General features: G+C 58.5%; 1 protein-coding gene across 1 annotated transcript; it reads left to right on the top strand.

Moving 5' to 3' along the window:
• The first annotated feature begins 6,526 nt into the window (after positions 1-6,526).
• KBTBD13 (kelch repeat and BTB domain containing 13) lies at positions 6,527-7,903 on the top strand. The gene has a single exon (XM_062204801.1). The coding sequence runs from the start codon at positions 6,527-6,529 to the stop codon at positions 7,901-7,903; it is 1,377 nt and encodes a 458-aa protein (XP_062060785.1).
• The last annotated feature ends 10,584 nt before the right edge of the window (positions 7,904-18,487 follow it).

The raw sequence follows: 18,487 nt of genomic DNA on the forward strand, positions 1-18,487 counted from the left end.
TCCTGGGGCCCTCAGCTGTGCACGCTAAGTGCCCAACGTCTGCCCCTGCTCAATGCCTGAAGCTTGGGAGGAGCCCAGCGCCCACCCCACCACCACAACCAGTCCCTTTCCTGGCCTGAACTTAGCTCACCTGCGGGCGGCTGGTCCAGCACCCGGCAGAGCGCGCTGTGGACTGAGCCGGTCTGCAGCTTCGGCTCCCTACTGTCAGGCCAGGCATCAGCCGCGCTGCCCTCAGATTTCGAGGACGGGGCAGGCGTTTGGCACAGCAGGTAAGATACCACTTGGGGTGCCCACATCCAGTTCTGGGGTGCCTGGGTTCAAGTCCCAGCTCTACTCTGGTTCCAGCTTTCTGCTAATGTCCAGCCTGCGAGCCATCAGGTGCCGGGGCCCCTGCCACCCCTGTGGGAAATCCAGTAGAGTTCCAGGCTCCTGGCTTCATCCGGGCCCAGTCCCAGCTGTTGCAGGCATTTGGGGAATGAACCAGCAGAGAAAAGATCTCTGTCCCATTCTCTCCCTCTGCCGTAAATAAATGTGCATACTATCAAGGATTACATGAGATAGGAAAGTGTCCTGCCCACAGCTTGTCCCACGGTTCAGAAAAGCAAATGCTAGGGTCCCTCGCTCCTGCAAACATGAATGGCACACACTCCACATCTACTCATGGAGAAGTCACAGCTGGCACGTGAGAAATCTGGACCTTGGGTTTAAGGGAGAGCCTATTCTATTAGAACAAAGGAGCCCAATTCCTTTGATCTCCCCATAAGGCTCTCACGGGAGGCCCTCGGGCACTGAAAAGTGCAGAGGCCCAGCCGTGAGCACTGCAGTGGGCACACAGCAGGTGCTCAACAAATGTCCTGGAGTGAACAGGTGGGATGTATACAGGTCCAGACATGGAGGGCCAGCGAGGCTCTCCAGGAGCCCTTCCACGTGGAGCTAGGACGTGGTGGTGAGGTTGCTGCCTTCCCCAGAGCCCCAGCGTGAAGGCACGTCCTGGGTGGGGTGATGCTAAGCTAAGCAGAACCAAGTCCATGGCTTTACGAATGAACATCGGAGGCCTGGAGAGGTTGGGTCACTTTTGCAAGTCAGCACAGTGCTAGCATCAAAGCCCACACAGGAATCCTGGCTCCTAGTCCAGGGCTCTTCCTCTCCTGGGTTCAGGCAGTGCAAGCTACCCTTTACCCCGTAAGAGGCCAGAGACACACCACTGTGGGCAGAAAGAGCCGGGGCTCCCCATCAGACCAGCCCCGGTAGTCTCCAGGGCAAGGGCTGTGTCTCCTCTAGCAGAGGAGGAGCTGGCACGGGGCGGGACTCCCCCTGACAGCCCCTCACGGGGTGCCCGCGCTGGTGGATACAGAGGGGAGCAGGGCTGGAGCTTCGCTCTGCAAGGCTCGGTGTGAGCCGACTCCTTCCCTGTCCCCACCCCCAACCTCCACCAGTGCGGGGAGGGGAGGGTGGATGGCGGGGCGGGGTGCAAAGCGGAGCGGGAGGTTGGTGTGGGGTCGGCCAGGGCCTGGGAACTCCGTGGGCCGCCCACAGCCGGGATAGTTCCTTTCCTCTCCAAATCCCAGAGGGCCACTCTGTTTCCGGAAGGAGGAAACTTTCCCCAGCTGCACAGAGTCTCCTGCTGGGCCTGGGGGGCAGGGCCAGCTTCAGACCTAGGACCCCTCCTTGGCTGACCCCCTCCCCACCGCCTGGCTGCTGAAGGTGGAACGTGGGAGTGTGCTCGAGCCCCAACCCACCCGGGGAGCACACTGCAGCTGGGAGGGGCTGCCTGCCATCCTTTGTGCCTCCTGCTCTGGGGAATGGTTCTATCTGGTAGTGCTTGCCAGTTACCAGCTGTCTGCAACAGGGAGGCACCTAAGCCCCCAGGACCGTGCTGTAGCCCCAACCCCTGGAAATCAACCCCTGGGAATCAGCCCCTGCTCACCTGGCCCCTTATCTGAGCCCTGGAGACAGCAGCTGGGTGGGTGAGGAGCAGGCAGGCTAGGGCCAGAGGACAGGGCCTGGGGTCGGTTGACGGGGGCTCAAGCCAGTTCCACATCCTTGTTCGTCACTAAGGGAAGGCCGTCTCATCTCCAAGCCTTTCTTCGCTCATCTGTGAAGCCCTGTCCCTACCACTCAGGTCCCCAGTAAGGACACAGTCAGGAGCTGGCACTGCACACAGATGGATCATCACGCCTGCTGCCTGGGCAGCCAAAGCCTGGCCTCGGGCAAGGAGAGAGCTGGCACAGAGCCTGGGATGGTGTTCCTGGGGACGCCTGCCCATGCCCTCCGTCTCCTCCCCCTCTTCCTGTACCGTCCCTGGGGCTGAGCGCTGACATTTCTGGCTGCCTCCTCCAGGCCTCTGGCTTCCCAGGCTCACACGCGCAGTCATCAGGCATTTGATGAAGTGAACTGGGTGGGAGGTCCCCAGCAGGAGAGGCTCATTTGTGGGGGTCTGCAGATTCCCACGTGAGGGCCTGGCGCATGGCTTTCCCAAGGGGGAGGAAGTCCCCCTGCTTGGTCACTGTGAGACACTCCATGCTGCGGGAGGTGAGGACAGGTGGAGGCAGGTGGCTGAGCCGCTCCTGATCCGCAGGTACCACCCCACACAGGGCTGGGCCTGTTTCCTCGCCTGCAGAATAAGGGGGCAGGAGAAGAGAATCCCTAAGTTTCCTTCTACTTGACGCTTTGGGAAGTGGACTCTTACCTGGCCATGGAGGAAAGTTCCAGGCAGTAGAAAAGGAAAAAAAAAGGCGCCCTGGAGTGGGCCGCAGGAGGCCTGGGGCTGTAGGTCCTAGGTCTCCCACTCTGCACACGCCTGGGGCTGTCCGTCCTAGGTCCTCCACTCTGCACACGGAGGCGTCCAACCATCTGAGCCTGCCCTTGCTTCCAGCTCCGACCTCCTGACAGGAGACGGCCTAGTGTTTGCCACAGGGACAGCAGCAGAGCACAGCGGGTGGGGGAACACACTCCAGGCTCCGATTCGCTGCCTCCAGGCCCTACGTCTGCCACTCTGGCCATGTGACCAGACCTCTTGGTGCCTCAGTCTCTGTATCTGCGAAATGGGTCCACTCTAGCTCACGGTGCTGCCATAGGCAATACTTGGATAATGTATTAAATGGGGGAAATGAGGATACTTCAAAAAGTTCATGGGTATGGAATTAAAACAAGTGTATTTTGGAACAAAAATATAGAAATCTGTACATAGTTTTCTCATAACATGCATGTTCCATAGACTTTTTTAAAGAGATAGTTTTATTTATTTGAAAGGCAGAGTTACAAAAAGAGAGGGAGAGACACAGAGAGACAGAGAGGGCTTCCATCAACTGGTTCACTCCCCAAACGGCCAGAATGGCCGGAGCTGGGCTGATCCAAACCCAGGAGTCAGAAGCTTCAAACCTCTTCTGGGTCTCTCAAACAGTGCAGGGGCCCAAGTACTTGGGCCATCTGCTGCTGCTTTCCCCAGCATATTAGCAAGGAGCTGGATCAGAAGTGGAACAGGGGCTGACACTGTGGCGTAGTGGGTAAAACAGCTGCCAGCAGTTCCGGCATCCCATATAGGCACCAGTTCGTATCCTGGCTGTTCCACTTCCAATCCAGCTCTCTGCTAAGGCCTGGGAAAGCAGTAGAAGATGAAGAAGGAGGTACCTTTCTCTGAAGGGAGGAGAGAACTTCCACTTTGCTTATGGCCCTGTCTAAATACTGATGGAGTTTGTGGACTCAAAAGGCTTCCATAGCCTTGGCAGCTCATGACAAGAGCCTCGGGTGATTACTGACATCATAAACAAGAGTGTCCATTGTTAGACCAACAATAGGAGTCACTGTGCACTTGCTCCCCATGTAGGACCTCTGTCCTTAATGAGGTATACTATGAGAATTAATGGTAAAACTAGTCTTCAAACAGTACTTTATACTTTGTGTGTCTGTGTGGGTGCAAACAGTTGAAATCTTTACTTAGTATACACTAAGTTGATCTTCTGTATATAAAGATAATTAAAAATGAATCTTAATGAAGAACGGGATGGGAGAGGGAGTAGGAGGTGGGACAGGGGTGGAGGTGGGAGGGCAGGTATGGGGGCAAGAATCACTATATTCCAAAAGCTATACCTATGAAATTTATATTTATTACATAAGAGAGAAGGAGAAGAAGAAGGAGAAGAAGAAGGCCCAAGTCCTTGGGCCCCTGCACCCACCTCCAGATCTGCCCAGTTCTGGCCATTGCAGACATTTGGGAAGTGAATCAACAGATGAAAGACTTTCTCTCTCTCTCTCTCTCTCTCTCTCTCTCCCTCTTTCTCTCTCTCCCTCCCCCCCTCCCTCCCTCCCTCTTTCTCTCTGCCTCTGCCTCTCTATAACTCTGCTTTTCAAATAAGTACATAAATCTTTTTTTAAAAAATTAAATAAATAAAAAAGAAGTGGAGCAGCCGGGACTCAAACCAGCTTGAACATGGGATGCCAGTGCTGCAGATGGCAGCTTAACCTGCTACCCCAGCCTCAGCCCCATCAGTTTTTAAAAATCATTTATTTGAGAGGTCAGTGCTGTGATGTAGTGAGTAAAGCTGCCACCTCCAGTGCCAGCATCCCATACAGGTGCCGGTTTGAGTCCTAGCTGTTCCATTTCTGATCCAGCTCTCTGCTGTGGCCTGGGAAAGCAGTGGAAGATGGCCCAAGTGCTTGGGCCCCTGCATCTGTATGAGAGACCAGGAAAAAGCTTTTGGTTCCTGGCTCTGGATCAGCTCAGCTCTGGGCATTGTGGCCAATTGGGAGTGAGCCATCGGATGAAAGACCTCTCTCTCTCTCTCTCTCTCTCCCTCTGCCTCTACCTCTGCCTCTGCCTCTCCTCTCTGTGTAACTCTTTCAAATAAATAAATCTTTAAAAAAATCTTTTATTTGAAAGACACAGAGAGAAACAGAGTGTGCGCCCATCTGTTGGTCCACTCCCCAGATATCTGCAACAGCTGGAGCTGCAGGGGGCAGACACTGGGAACTGAATCCAGGCTTCCCACGTGGGTGGCAGGAAACCAATCACCTGAGCTGCCTCCCAAGGTCTGCATTAGCATGAAGCTGGAGTCATGTGCAGAGCCCAGGATTCAAACCCAGATACTTCTATATGGGATGTAGTTATCTTAGACACTGTGCTGGATGCCTGCCCTCCAAGAACATTTTAAAGATCCCTTGCATAGGATTGTTGCGATGATCGAAGGAGCTGGTGCAAAGTGCTTACAATGGTGTCCACATTTCACACAAGGTCAAAGTTAACCATTATTATGTCAAGAAGCCCTGCTTCCCATCTGCAGGCACCCATCGCCTCAGCAGCCCCACTTTCCTTTCCCCAAGCTCCGGAGCCCCCAGTGGAGGAATCGGGCACATACGGCGCCTTTACTGGACACGCATCTGCAATGCAGGGTTGCTATTCATCCCATGTCACAGAGAGCATGGCTCTGGAGAGGTCCTGGCCCACGCTACTCGCTCATCTTCTACCCCTTCCTCTGACCTGTGCGCCCCACCCTCATAGCTAATGCTTCCCATTGCATTTTTTTTTTTTTTGACAGATAGAGTTAGACAGTGAGAGAGAGAGAGAGAGACAGAGAGAAAGGTCTTCCTTCCGTTGGTTCACCCCCCAAATGGCTGCCAGGGCCGGCGCACTGTGCTGATCCGAAGCCAGGAGCCAGGTGCTTCCTCCTGGTCTCCCACGCGGGTGCAGGGCCCAAGCAGTTGCGCCATCCTCCACTGCCTTCCTGGGCCACAGCAGAGAGCTGGCCTGGAAGAGGAGCAACTGGGACAGAATCCGGCGCCCTGACCGGGACTAGAACCCGGGGTGCCGGCGCTGCATGCGGAGGATTCGCCTACTGAGCCGCAGCGCCGGCCCCCACTGCATTTATTTTAAAAGATTTATTTATTTGAAAGGCAGAGATAGAGAGAGAAGGAGAGAGAGAGAGAGACCTATCCGCTGGTTCACTCCCCAAATGGCTGCAATGGCAGAGGCTGGGCCAGGCTGAAGCCAGGAGTCAGAACTTCTGGGTCTCCCACATGGGAGCAGGACCACATCGGTGCAGGGGCCCAAGCGCTTGGTCCATCCTCCGCTGCTTTCCCAGGCCATCAGCAGGGAGCTGGATCGCAAGTGGAACAGCCAGGATTCGAACTCACGGCCATATGGGATGCCAGCGCTGCAGGCGGAGGCTTATCCTTCTCCGCCACAGCCCCGGCCCCATTTTCCAGAAGAGGAAACAGCATACCCAGGAGCTCAGGCATTCGCACAGGGCACAGGGCCGGTGCGAGGTGTGGCCCACGTGCCATCTCAGTAAGGGGCCATCGCAGCGCCCGGCACGCAGTAGGTGCTAGAGATATGGGTACTGCTCCTCCTGCAACAGGGAACCGCCACACCGGTCTAGCCGTCCTCCGGGCCCGCGGCCACCCAGCCCCGGGCCACCACATCACATGAGCCGTACTATCTTTAGCCAGGGAGATATTTATATCCCCCGGGGAAGCATTTTCCGCACTGGGGGAGCCCCGGCGTCGGCGGCCGCCTCCCCTCCTGCTCGCCATGCCGCGGGGCCCGGAGGCCGCGGTGCAGGTGTGGGTGGGCGGCCAGCTCTTCGAGGCCGAGCGGGCCCTGCTAGTGGAGCACTGCGGCTTTTTCCACGGCCTCTTCCGCTCCGGCATGCGCGAGGCGCGCGCGGCCGAGGTGCGCCTGGGCGTGCTGAGCGCCAGCGGCTTCCGCACCACGCTGCAGGTGCTGCGCGGGGAGCGCCCGGCGCTGGCGGCCGCCGAGGAGCTGCTGCAGGCCGTGGAGTGCGCCGCCTTCCTGCAGGCGCCGGCGCTGGCACGCTTCTTGGAGCACAGCCTCACGTCGGACAACTGCGCGCTGCTGTGCGACGCGGCCGCCGCCTTCGGCCTGCACGAGCTGCTCCACAGCGCCGCGCTCTTCATCCGCGACGGCGCGCGCGAGCTGGCGGCCGAGCTGGCCCTGCCCGAGGCGCGCGCCTACGTGGCCGCCCAGCGGCCCAGCAGCTACGTGGCCGTGAGCACGCACACGCCCACACCCGGCTTCCTGGAGGACGCCTCGCGGACGCTGTGCTACCTGGACGAGGAGGAGGACGCGTGGCGCACGCTGGCCGCGCTGCCCCTGGAGGCCAGCACGATGCTGGCGGGCGTGGCCACGCTGGGCAACAAGCTCTACATCGTGGGCGGCGTGCGTGGCGCCAGCAAGGAGGTGGTGGAGCTGGGCTTCTGCTACGACCCCGACGGCGGCACGTGGCGCCCGTTCCCCAGCCCGCACCAGCCGCGCTACGACACGACGCTGGCCGGCTTCGACGGCTACCTCTATGCCATCGGCGGCGAGTTCCAGAGGACGCCCATGAGCTCTGTGGAGCGCTACGACCCGGCCGCCCGCTGCTGGAGCTTCGTGGCCGACCTGCCGCAGCCGGCCGCCGGCGTGCCCTGCGCCCACGCGCGTGGCCGCCTCTTCGTGTGCCTGTGGCGGCCAGCCGACACCACGGCCGTGGTGGAGTACGCGGCGCGGCCCGATGCCTGGCTGCCGGTGGCCGAGCTGCGGCGGCCGCAGAGCTATGGCCACTGCATGGTGGCCCACCGCGACAGCCTCTATGTGGTGCGCAACGGGCCTTCCGACGACTTCCTGCACTGCGCCATCGACTGCCTCAACCTGGCCACGGGCCAGTGGACGGCGCTGCCCGGCCAGTTCGTCAACAGCAAGGGCGCGCTCTTCACGGCGGTGGTGCGCGGGGACACGGTCTACACGGTCAACCGCGTGTTCACGGTGCTCTACGCCATCGAGGGTGGCGCCTGGCGACTGCTCGGGGAAAAAGCCGGCTTCCCGCGGCCCGGTTCCTTGCAGACCTTTCTCCTGAGGCTGCCGCCTGGCGCTTCAGGGCCCATGGCCTCCACAACTCCAGAACTGTGACCCCTGGGCCGGCTGGGGAGGTGGCGCCCTGAGTGTGCCCTGAGCCGGGGCTGCGTGTGTTGGGCGTGGCCTTAGGCAACCTGGCCCTCCTCGGGGAGACAGCTCTAGCGCCTTCTGGCGCGAACTTGGGCTCTGCTTAGGGCTTGGTTGGCAGTGCCAGTGAGGGTGGAGGGGATGCTGGGATTTGAAGAATCCAGGTTTGTATGTGCATGGGCCAGTCCTTGAGCACGGGCAGGGGCTAGGTTAAGTGGCACTGAGCAAACTGTCAATCAGTAGGCAAAAAGGAGGCACCTGCTGTGTGCCCAGCACAGTGCTGGGTCTGATGAGAGCTGTGGTTGCAGGAGAGAGGTTCATGCATCTTAGAGTCTGGATCTCAAGAGGTATGGCACAAGATGGTGTGTGCACATTGCCTTAATGCAAGGTCTTTTTAAAAACAAAATCCATCCTCACTGTTATAAAAGAAAGTACTGAAGATACCAGGGCAGGAGGAAAGCAGGGAGAGGAAGCTACAGAATTCTAGGGAAGAGGAGGCTGTGCAGACCGTGGGGGTGGGGAGTGAGGTCAGGCAGGACACAGTAGCTGCTGTAAGCACAGGCTCATACTGGAGAGAGTGACCGCTCAGGAGAGAGTGACAGGCAGGGAGGAGGGGCCGGGAGCGGGTGGGAAGGGTCTCTGAGCTCTGTCTTGGAGGAAAAGCAGCTGTGGATGGAGGCGGTCAGGCAGGGGCTGTGGCCTGGCGGTTGTCGCAGGCAGCTGAGCTGAACAGGAAGTGAGATCTGTGGGAGGGAGGGAGGATGCCCCCCGACTTCTCTGTGAATGTGAAGCCTCAGGGCAGCACCAAGGGCGAGCCCCTTGCTCACCCCTTTCTTGCCATCGGCGCAGGGGCACTGGACAGACGCCATGACTTGAGGTTGTTCGAGGGATGCGCCCAGTGCTGCCTCCCCGTCTTCCTTGGTCGCATCCCCTCCCCACATTCTCAGGGTTCAGTCCCTCTTCCTCCCCTCTGCTGCTGCCTTTCTCTGGGCCTGGAGTGTCTTCCCTGCCCCCTTTCTCTGTTGGCTCTGTACCCACCTTTTCTGTGCAGCTCCCCATTTTTCTGACCTCTGTGCCTGCAGTGTTCATTGGACCCTTGGCTGCGACCGCCTTCCGTGTGTGTGTGTGTGTGTGTTCAACCTGTGCAGGGCTGTGCACCTGCCCACCTGCAGAATGAAACGATGAAGTCTTGCAAGCACTGGGGCTGCAGAGGCCACTTAGAGACCTCTGCTGTCAGATGAGGGCTCTGGTCCCTCCTTTAGAATTCTCTGCCCTGGCCCTCCAGCCTCTCCGTGCCCTTGGGGCAGACGGCTCTGAGTAGTCCTCGATGGCCTCCATCCTCCAGGACCTCATCAGAAGCAGAGAACACAGCATCAGCATGGCACCTCCTAGCCATGGAGCCAAGTGTCAAGGCTGCCCTTAGCTGCCTCTTCTCCTGACCTGTGGGCCAAGCCCAAGACATAAGCGAAAGCTGCCCTCCAAGGCCTGAGCCCCGCCAGCCCCGGAGTAGCCTGGTCTGATGAGTCGCAACAATAAACCCTGGCTTCGGCATCCTGATTGCTGTGCACAGTACTTTCATACCCATCGGCCGCTTCAGACGGCCACAGTCCTGGGAGCTGGGCACCTGCCCCATGGTAGAAGAGACGCGGGACCCTCAGAAGCTGAATGACTGCTCTGAAGCCACACAGCGTGGCAGAGTCCTTACTTGCGGTTCTGTTAAAGGATGAATTTTTACCACGTATCCGTGATTTACTTCACTTGCTAGGAGGAGAACCAGAGGAGTGACGAGGCTGGTGGAAAAGAGCGCGCAAGAGATCTAATTAGTTGCACAGGACTTGCTGGTGACTAAGTTAGGAGTTAGGAGTGAAGCTACTGAATGTCTTATGGGGCACTGAAACCATACATGTTGTGGTTCTCTTACTGGAAAAAAAAATCCTTTGCATCCTCACACACAGGCATGGGCATATCTGTGTGTGCATCTGCAAACTAGCCCAGAAGTTTACGAAGGCTGGGCCCTACTTGCTAAGAAATTGTAAAAGCTAACATTCCCCTCGATGATCGAGTAATTCTGTGCTTGCTGTCCACTGCCACCCTAGGACATGCAGGCCTCCTTTTGCTTCTCTTTTTAAATTTTTATTTATTTGAGAGGTAGAATTACAGACAGTGAGAGGGAGGGACAGAGAGAGAGGTCTTCCATCCACTGGTTCACTCCCAGATGGCTGCAATGGCCAGAGCTGGGCCAATCCGAAGCCAGGAGCCAGGAGCTTCTTCTGAGTCTCCCACATAGGTGCGGGGACCCAAGTGCTTGGGCCATCTTCTACTGCTTTCCCAGGCCATAGCAGAGAGCTGGATGGGAAAAGAAGCAGCCAGGACTCGAACCAGCATCTATATGGGGTGCCGGTGCTACAGGCAGAGGATTAACCTACTGCGCCACAGCGCTGGCACCTTGCTTCTCTTTCAAGTCGTGAGTAATTTTTCTTGAGGATTTCCTCCTGGCTCGCTGTCCTGACCAGTGCCGAGCACCTGCCGGCACAGAGACCCGTGACACTGAGCTGTGGGCTCTCGTGGCCGGAGACCTCAGTGCCCCGCTGCCCTGCAGCCGCCCCGATGGGGGCTTGCTGGCTCTGCTGTTTGCTGTTCCTCCGTCTGAGCGGCCCTTTCTGTAGCTTTGATGCTTAACGACAGAGTGCTCACAGGGCGCTTTCCCACAGCGGGCTCTCTTGAGCTTCTGAGAATTGTAGAACCCCCACCCCCTTTTAAAGGAAAACAAAACAAAACTCACCCCAAGGTCACACAGTTGGGAGAGACCCGGTTAGGAAGTGGCGGAGCCTGGCTCTGAACGCAGGGCCATCTGCTTGTGCTGTGTGCTGGGCTCCTGCTTGGCTGAGGAGCAGGGTGTCTGGCGGCCTCCCTAATACGCCCCTCCCCTTGCCCCGCCCTCTGTAACCTCGCCTCTTTGCGGGGCTCATCTGACTCTCAACGCCCTGAACCCCAAGCTCTCCCCTCCCTGCAAATGTGCCTGCTTTGCTAATACGGCCAGTTGGGCACAGGCAGAGAAGCCGGCCTCCCCGCATCCCACCGGGGCTGGCAGCCTTGCTTTCTTCCCTTCAGTCATCACCTGGCAGCCAGAGCCTTGCACACAACAGTCAGGATGTGTGGCTCTGCAGCCCACTCCATTCCGGATCTCCTGGCCTGTTTCCCCCAGCCCCATCTCTGACACCATTCCCCTGGCCTCACTGCTGCTCTGTTGACATAGCAGGCACACACACCCCAGATCGCGGCTTTTAGATGGGGTTCCTCTGCCTGGCTCACCCCCCAGTTCCCCAAGGTCCTGTGCCCGGAGGCCACTTCCATTTGGAGGCCTTTCTTTCTTTTTGGGTTTATTTATTTATTTGAAAAGCAGAGTTAGAGGGAGCGACAGAGACAGAGAGAGGTCTTCCATCTGCAGGTTCACTCCCCAAATGGCTGCAACAGCTGGAGCTGTGCTGATCCGAAGCCAGGAGCCAGGAGCTTCTTCCTGGTCTCCCATGTGGGTGCAGGGGCCCAAGGACTTGGGCCATCTTCTGTTGCTTTCCCAGGCCATAGCAGAGAGCTGGATGGGAAGTGGAGCAGCCGGGACTTGAACCAGCACTCATATGGGAAGCTGGTACTGCAGGCGGCGGCTTTACCCGCTGCGCCATAGCACCACCGTGGAGGTCTTCCTACCGCCCCCTTCTCTGCATTCCCCAGTCCTTTGGCGGCATCGTCTTCCGTGTTGTTACCTCCTGTTGTGTTTCTGCCTGCTAAAATGTGAGCTCTGTGAAGACAGAGGTTTTTGTCTGTTTTGTCTGTTTTCCATGCTCTACCACCAGTACCTAGAATGTAGACAGAACTCAATAAATATTTGTTTTTTTTAAAATTAATTAACTTATTTGAAAAGCAGAGTGACAGAAGGCTCTTCATCCGCTGACCATTCCCCAAATGCTGCAACATCCAGGCCTGGGCCAGGCCACATCCAGGAGGCTGGAACTCCATCCGGGTCTCCCGCGTGGGTGCAGAGGCCCGACCACTTGAGCCATCATCTGCTGCCTTCCCAGGCGCGTTAGTGGGAAGGTGGATCAGAAGCAGAGCAGCCAGGACTGTAACTGGCACTCCGATGTGGGATGCCAGCACCACAAGCCGCGCCACCGCAACCGTGCTGGCCCCATCCTTGTTGGATGAATGAGCGATGCTCATCTGTTGACAAATGAGTTCACAGATGGGCCCGTCCAGGGACAGCTCATGGGAGAGCTACGCAGAGAGGCCGTGGGGTTTCAGAGGCAAGGCTGCCATTCCTGGTGGGGCTGTAGGGGTGGCCAGGAAGACGTCCAGGAGGAGGCGATGAGCTGTGGAGTGCGCAGTACGCTGTGGCAAGAGCTGGGAACCACAGCGGCTGGGAGTCGCGTCTCTTCCCTCAAGGCGGGGGAAGGCTGGGGTTGGAAACGCTGATCATCCCATGAAGGATTGCTCCTCTTGGCCCGGGAGCACACAGAGGGCCTGGCTGTTTATCTTCCTTTGGCCCCAAGCAGCTGGGCCTCTTTTCATCCTAATTGCTTTGCTTCAAAGTTGCTGTCACTTCCCAGGCAAATTAGCCGAGCTGTGGGAGACACAGCTGCGGCCAGTCACTGCCTCTGCGCCCTGTGGCAGAGGAATGGATGATTCTGCCCCCCCCCCCCCAAGCATGGGGAGCACAGAAAAGGGACCCCTCTGTGCCACCCCAGCAGCTAAGAAAGGGATGAGGGTGTGGAGCAGGGTGCAGCGTCTAGTCCACCCCGTCTCGGCGGGGACAGGGAGGACAAGGGGGACACACAGCCAGGAGGTCACCTGAGCTAAACCTGCATCTGCAGTAGCCTCTTCCCAGCCCGCCATGCGGGTCACTAGGGCCGCTGCTGGGACACCCCAGAGGGTGGTTCCCACGGGGCCGGACCTGGCCTTGCCCTGTCCCGTTCCAGCCTCCAGCCTGACTTTCTCCAGGAAAAGCCCAGCCTCCTGTGTCCCATTCTTCCCGCTGGCTGCGAAGGCCTTGGTCAGTGCTGGTGGTGTTTGGGCACGCCGGCCCTTCTAACCGCACACGTCCGATTTGTTCAACCCCGAGGGGGGCTGAAGCCACTGCCGGCTGCTCCTTGCAGGGAGCGCATCTTCACTGTAGCCAGGGCCTTCCGCAGGCTCTGAGAGGGACAGCGCGGGGCGGGGGGGTCTTGTAGGCGCCATGCAACCCAGGGACAGCTCTGCCAGCTGCCTGGGGAGCCAAACCCTGGCTCCGACAGTGACTGCTGTGTGACCAGGTGACCTCTCTGAGATTAAGGCACCTCAACTCCAAACAAGGAGACAATTCCTACCCTGAAGGGTCTTCTGAAGGTGAAGTGGGGACTTAGAGGCCAGCATTTGTCTCTCAGCCCCCTAAACTCCTGTCCCTCCTCTCCTCCCTTCATTGAAACCCTTTCTATGAGGAAGGCCCACCCTGTGCTTGTCCCTCCATGAGGTGAAGGCTGACAACCGGTTAAGCATTTTTTTTTTGACAGGCAGAGTGGAAAAAGAGAGAGAGAGACAGAGAGAAAGGTCTTCCTTTTTGCCGTTGGTTCACTCTCCAATGGCCGCCGTGGCCAGCACGCTGCGGCCGGCGCACCACGCTGATCCAAAAGCAGGAGCCAGGTGCTTCTCCTGGTCTCCCATGTGGGTGCAGGGCCCAAGCACTTGGGCCATCCTCCACTGCCTTCCCGGGCCACAGCAGAGAGCTGGCCTGGAAGAGGGGCAACCGGGACAGAACCCGGCGCCCCGACCGGGACTAGAACCCGGTGTGCCGGCGCCGCAAGGTGGAGGATTAGCCTGTTGAGGCGCGGCGCTGGCCCTAAGCATGGGTTTTGGCGTCAGGGGACCTGGATTCAAGTTCAAGTGCATTGTTTGCCTGCTGTGTGGTCTGGGGAAACCCAGTTTCTTCATAAAGTGGAGAGGAAGGTGATGACGGTGATGATGACAGGGCCGCCTCCACAGTCACTGCGTGGATTACATGAAGCCCCTGCTGTTGGGGGCCGGAAGGGCGCTTGCTGGAAAATGCAGGCCGGTTCCTGTAGGAAGCGGGGTGGCGGGTACCACAGGGGTGCTCCTGGCCAGTACCCCCAGCTCCCCGCCCTGACTCTGCTTCTCCTGCCCCGCCCCCATGACGTCACTGGACGTCACAGAAGGTGGGGGGGCAGCGCGTGATGCCAGGCCTTGCTTCTTGGCTGCCCGCTGCAGGGTGGTCTTGCACTGGCCTTTTTTCCTCCACTGCTGCTGTGAGTTGGCCCTCTCCTCACAGCTCTCGGTCTCCAGGTTGTGGTGGCCTCTGGGTGGCCTCGCTGGCCTTGTGCTGTCCCTGTGGGGCCCTCCCCCGGTCAATGTGAGCCTCCTCCAGCTCTCCTCTGACACCTCCCTTTGATGTAGGCAGGCAGATAGGATAAGATTGATTAGATCTGTGAGCTGGAAGGCCACGCCTTCACCATGCCCCTGGGTGAGCACATCCCCCTACCTGACCCCACCTGTGTGCCCACCTGCTAATCAGGCTACATACGTAACCACGCCCCTTTGGAAGTGGATAAAAGGCCTGGAACATGGTGGGCCCAGCCCCTTTTTCACCATTATTTCCCCTTGTTGCTCTTGCTGCCTGTGCCTTCGGGGCGCCAGCTCCCTGCTTGCCTGTCTACATGCTGGCTACACATGGCTGGCTCCTGGGCTCTCTCTGCCTTCCCTTCACTACCTGTGCTATGCTACTTGTGGCTGCTCATAACCAAACACTTACTGCACGCAGCTCCTGACCTGCTCCCTGCTTGGTATGGACCCCAACTTAATTTCTAGACTTTTCTTTCTTAGAGAGAGCCCTCACTCTCCTATGCATCTCACACTGAATAAAATCCTTAACACTTACCATGCTGCCTGGTCTATTTGAGCCAGTGTTCACAATTCTTCTCTGAATACGTGGCAAGAGCCCATGCAGCTTATTAACTTAGGGAAATATTAATAAGCAAAATGGTTTCATCTTTGTGTGCTACCTCCCCTCTGCCAGGATACCCCACCCCCACCCCACCCTTGGCTCTTTGGGCCTCTGTCCCTGAGAGGCTCAGCTTGGGCACAGTGAAGGACCTGTGAAATGGCCATCTTTTTTTTTTTTTTTTTTTTTTTTTTGACAGAGTTAGACAGTAAAAGGGAGACAGAGAGAAAGGTCTTCCTTCCGTTGGTTCACCCTCCAAATGGCTGCTACGGCTGGCATGCTGTGCTGATCCGAAGCCAGGAGCCAGGTGTTTCTCCTGGTCTCCCATGCGGGTGCAGGGCCCAAGCACTTGGGCCATCCTCCACTGCCCTCCTGGGCCACAGCAGAGAGCTGGCCTGGAAGAGGAGCAACCAGGACAGAATCCAGCGCCCCAACCGGCACTAGAACCCAGGGTGCCGACGCTGCAGGTGGAGGATTAACCTAGTGAGCCGCGGCGGCGCCGGCCAGAAATGTCCGTCTTGACACCTCGGCCTGGCTACACAGTGACAGAGAACAGAAGAATGGCTGACGCTCAGAGCGGAGCCCGGGAGCCTGCCCCACCCGGCCCATCACAGAGACGGGGCGGGGGGGGGGGCACGGCTCCTCGCCCCACAGCAGCCGTCCGCCTCTGCCCGGCTCCCTGGCTCCCAGCGGCCATCCTGCTCAGGGCCAGCCGCCCACGTCCATGTCTGCTCGGCCCCTGCTGCCTTCCTGAAGCTGCTGCGTGTGCCCCAAAGCACCACATCACAGGGCCTGAGCCAGCCGGGCCCTGCCTGCTTGCAGGGCTTTCAGGGCCCCCTCCTTACTCCTCATTCTGCACGCACGCCCAGAGCACCACAGCTGGCCAGACCCGGGCAGGAACCCCTGCTGGCACACTCTGGGCCCGGCCTCCCAGTGGAAGAGGCGGCAGTGACCCCAGCGGCAGGGTCAGGAGCCCTAGGGAAGTACCCCGAGGGAGACCACGCCCCTCCATGAGGAGCAGGACTTGCAGGCCTCCTAGGGGCCCCGGGCTCAGCCCAGCTCTCCCTCATCCCTCATCCGGCTTCCCGCTCTGGGCAGGCAGGATGTGCTCACTGCTGGCTGCTGCCTCCACTCCAGTTCTCTGTCCAGCAGCGCGCTCTGCGTGTCAGCGTGGGAAGCAGTCCCATGGCTAAGTCAAGGCGAACAGGATCTTCTGGACAGGCGTGGGCTAGCTCAGGGCTCCCGGGCAAGGCCAGGAGCCAAGCAATGCCAGGGTCAAGGGGAAAGAGCCTCCTAGCCCCTCTCAGGCCTCAGCCTCAGAGAAATCAGGTGCTCAGGATTGCAAGGTGCGGGCCAGCGTCAGCCTGGCCCTGGGTGGGTGACAAGTGACTGACAGGTGGGTGACAGATGCTCTGGCAACACACCAAGATGGCCCACGGCGGGGGGAGCGGTCATTCCCAAGGACACAGGGTGTCACTTAAGAACCAGGGGACGTGACCAGCCCAGGGCCTGCCGGAGTTTTCAGATCTGTTGGCTGCTGGGAGCGTGTGGAGTCTGAGGGGCAGCACTGCCCTGGGCTGGTCGGTCCAGGGTCCCTGGCTCCCTGGTGCCCTCTCCTGACACCCAGTTAATGTCCCTGCTCAACGTGGAAACGTTTTGTTAATGACAAAAAAAGTCAGTCTTAGGTTAAAAATCTTGAGCAAACAGCAGATGACGTTGCGTGGGCAGCTGCCAGAGGACACAGAACGCACGTCTCCGGCGGCACTGTCCTTATAAGGACAGGTGCAGCAGGACCGGCAGGAGGGTGGGAGGCGGGGCCGGGGCCCAGCTCCGCAGGGGAAGACGGCAGAGGTCCTTATTGAGACAGAGCCTGCAAGGTCATGGTCGCCTGTATGGGGCCCTGACCCCTCAAGGCCAGCCCCACCCCTGCAGGCTGCACTTCATGGCAAAGGCAGGCCCGGCGCCAGCTGGTCTGTGAGCGAAAGGTTTGGTCAATGAATGGTTGCTTGAGGATCTTCGGGCTCCTTAGCTGGGCGCAGCACCTGGGCCACAGGGCCACGGCTTCTCTCCTTCCAAGAATGGGCACAGGGCACAGGGTGCAGGGCTGTGCGGGGAGGCGGGGTTCAGTGGGCCCGGGCCCTGTCCCTGACTCTGTCGTCCCTTGTCCTCAACCAGAAGGAACATGTCCTGAACTGCCTCCAGACAGGGCCTGGCCGGGAGTGTGTGTGTGTGTGAGAGAGAGAGAGAGACAGACAGACAGACAGACACATGGAGAGGCCTGCCTATCCTAGCCTTCCTGTGTGTGACCCAGCATGGCCTCAGCACCTGGGGCGAGGGCTCTGGAAAGCGCCCCCTGGACCCGCCTCATCAGGGGAGGGTCTTCCCCGAGCCCTCCAGGCCCCAGGTCGCCCTGGAGGTACATCTCACAGAGACACAAGGGATGGGCCAGTGGGAAGGGCTGGGAAGGCAGCCAAGGCTGAGCCTAAAACCCCAGCACTTAGGAGCCATTATTCAACTGAGGTCAGCTTCAAAGGCAGAGTGTTCCCCGCAGGGGTCAACAGAGGAATTCTCTAATTACCGGGAAAGATAGGCATGGAAGCCAGGAAGAGGCCAGGCTTAGGGGGTGGGGGACTTGCGTTGGGCTCCTGGAAGGAAGGGGCTGAGAGCAGACGGGGGTCCTGGAAGAGGGAAGGGGGTCCTGACTTCTCTTGATCGACCATGACTGGAGGGTGTGTCCCTCCCTGCTGTCCCCAGACTGGAAGGCTCAGAGCCCGGAGGAGGCGCTGGCAGCCCCTCAGCTGGCAATGGCGCAGGTGCCAAGGGCAGGCTGTCAGCTGGGAAGGCCGACACAAGTTGAGGCAAGATCGGCAGAGGCTCTGGGCCGAGGTGAGGGAGGAGCAGAGTCAGCTGTGTCAGGCCCAGCTGCCAGCAAGGCCCAGCCCTGCGAAGGCCCTGACGCTGGGAGGGGCTGCCTGCCTCACCTGCACATCAGCTGCTGGAGATATGCAGCCATAGATATGGAGCGAACCAGCAGGTGGAAGACCCCCCCACCCCTATCTCCATCTCTCTCTGTCTTCCCCTCTCTCTCTGTAACACTGTCTTTCAAGTAAATAAATCTTAACCAAAAAAAAATCCAAGTGACCAGAGAGGCCGAGTTACGGGAGGCAGTGTTCTCCCAGGTTTCCTGAGTTTGATCTTGCTAGCTATAACAACCACGAGAAAGAGGATCCCAGAGCAAGTGTAATGGTTATGGAAGGCAGAGGGTATTAGGGTGGGTAAGCAGGCAGCTGTTAGCGACCATGCCACACGCTTTCTGCTCAATTCTCACCATTGAAAAGTGAAAGTATCCAAATTTTATGGATAATAAACTGAAGCACGGAGAGGTTATGTGACTTCCAAAAGGTCACACAGCTAGTTAGGCTATCACTTTGGCCCACTCTGATCTGATTCAGAGTCTATGCTTCTAACTACCACACTGCCCACCTCCTAAACGCATTATAAACTACCAGTTTTTAATCAGGCAGTCATCTAGGGATGGAGAGATTCGGAGAAGGTGGTAGCGGGGAGGA

Source organism: Lepus europaeus, chromosome 11, assembly GCF_033115175.1.
Source record: "Lepus europaeus isolate LE1 chromosome 11, mLepTim1.pri, whole genome shotgun sequence".
Classification (NCBI taxonomy): domain Eukaryota; kingdom Metazoa; phylum Chordata; class Mammalia; order Lagomorpha; family Leporidae; genus Lepus; species Lepus europaeus.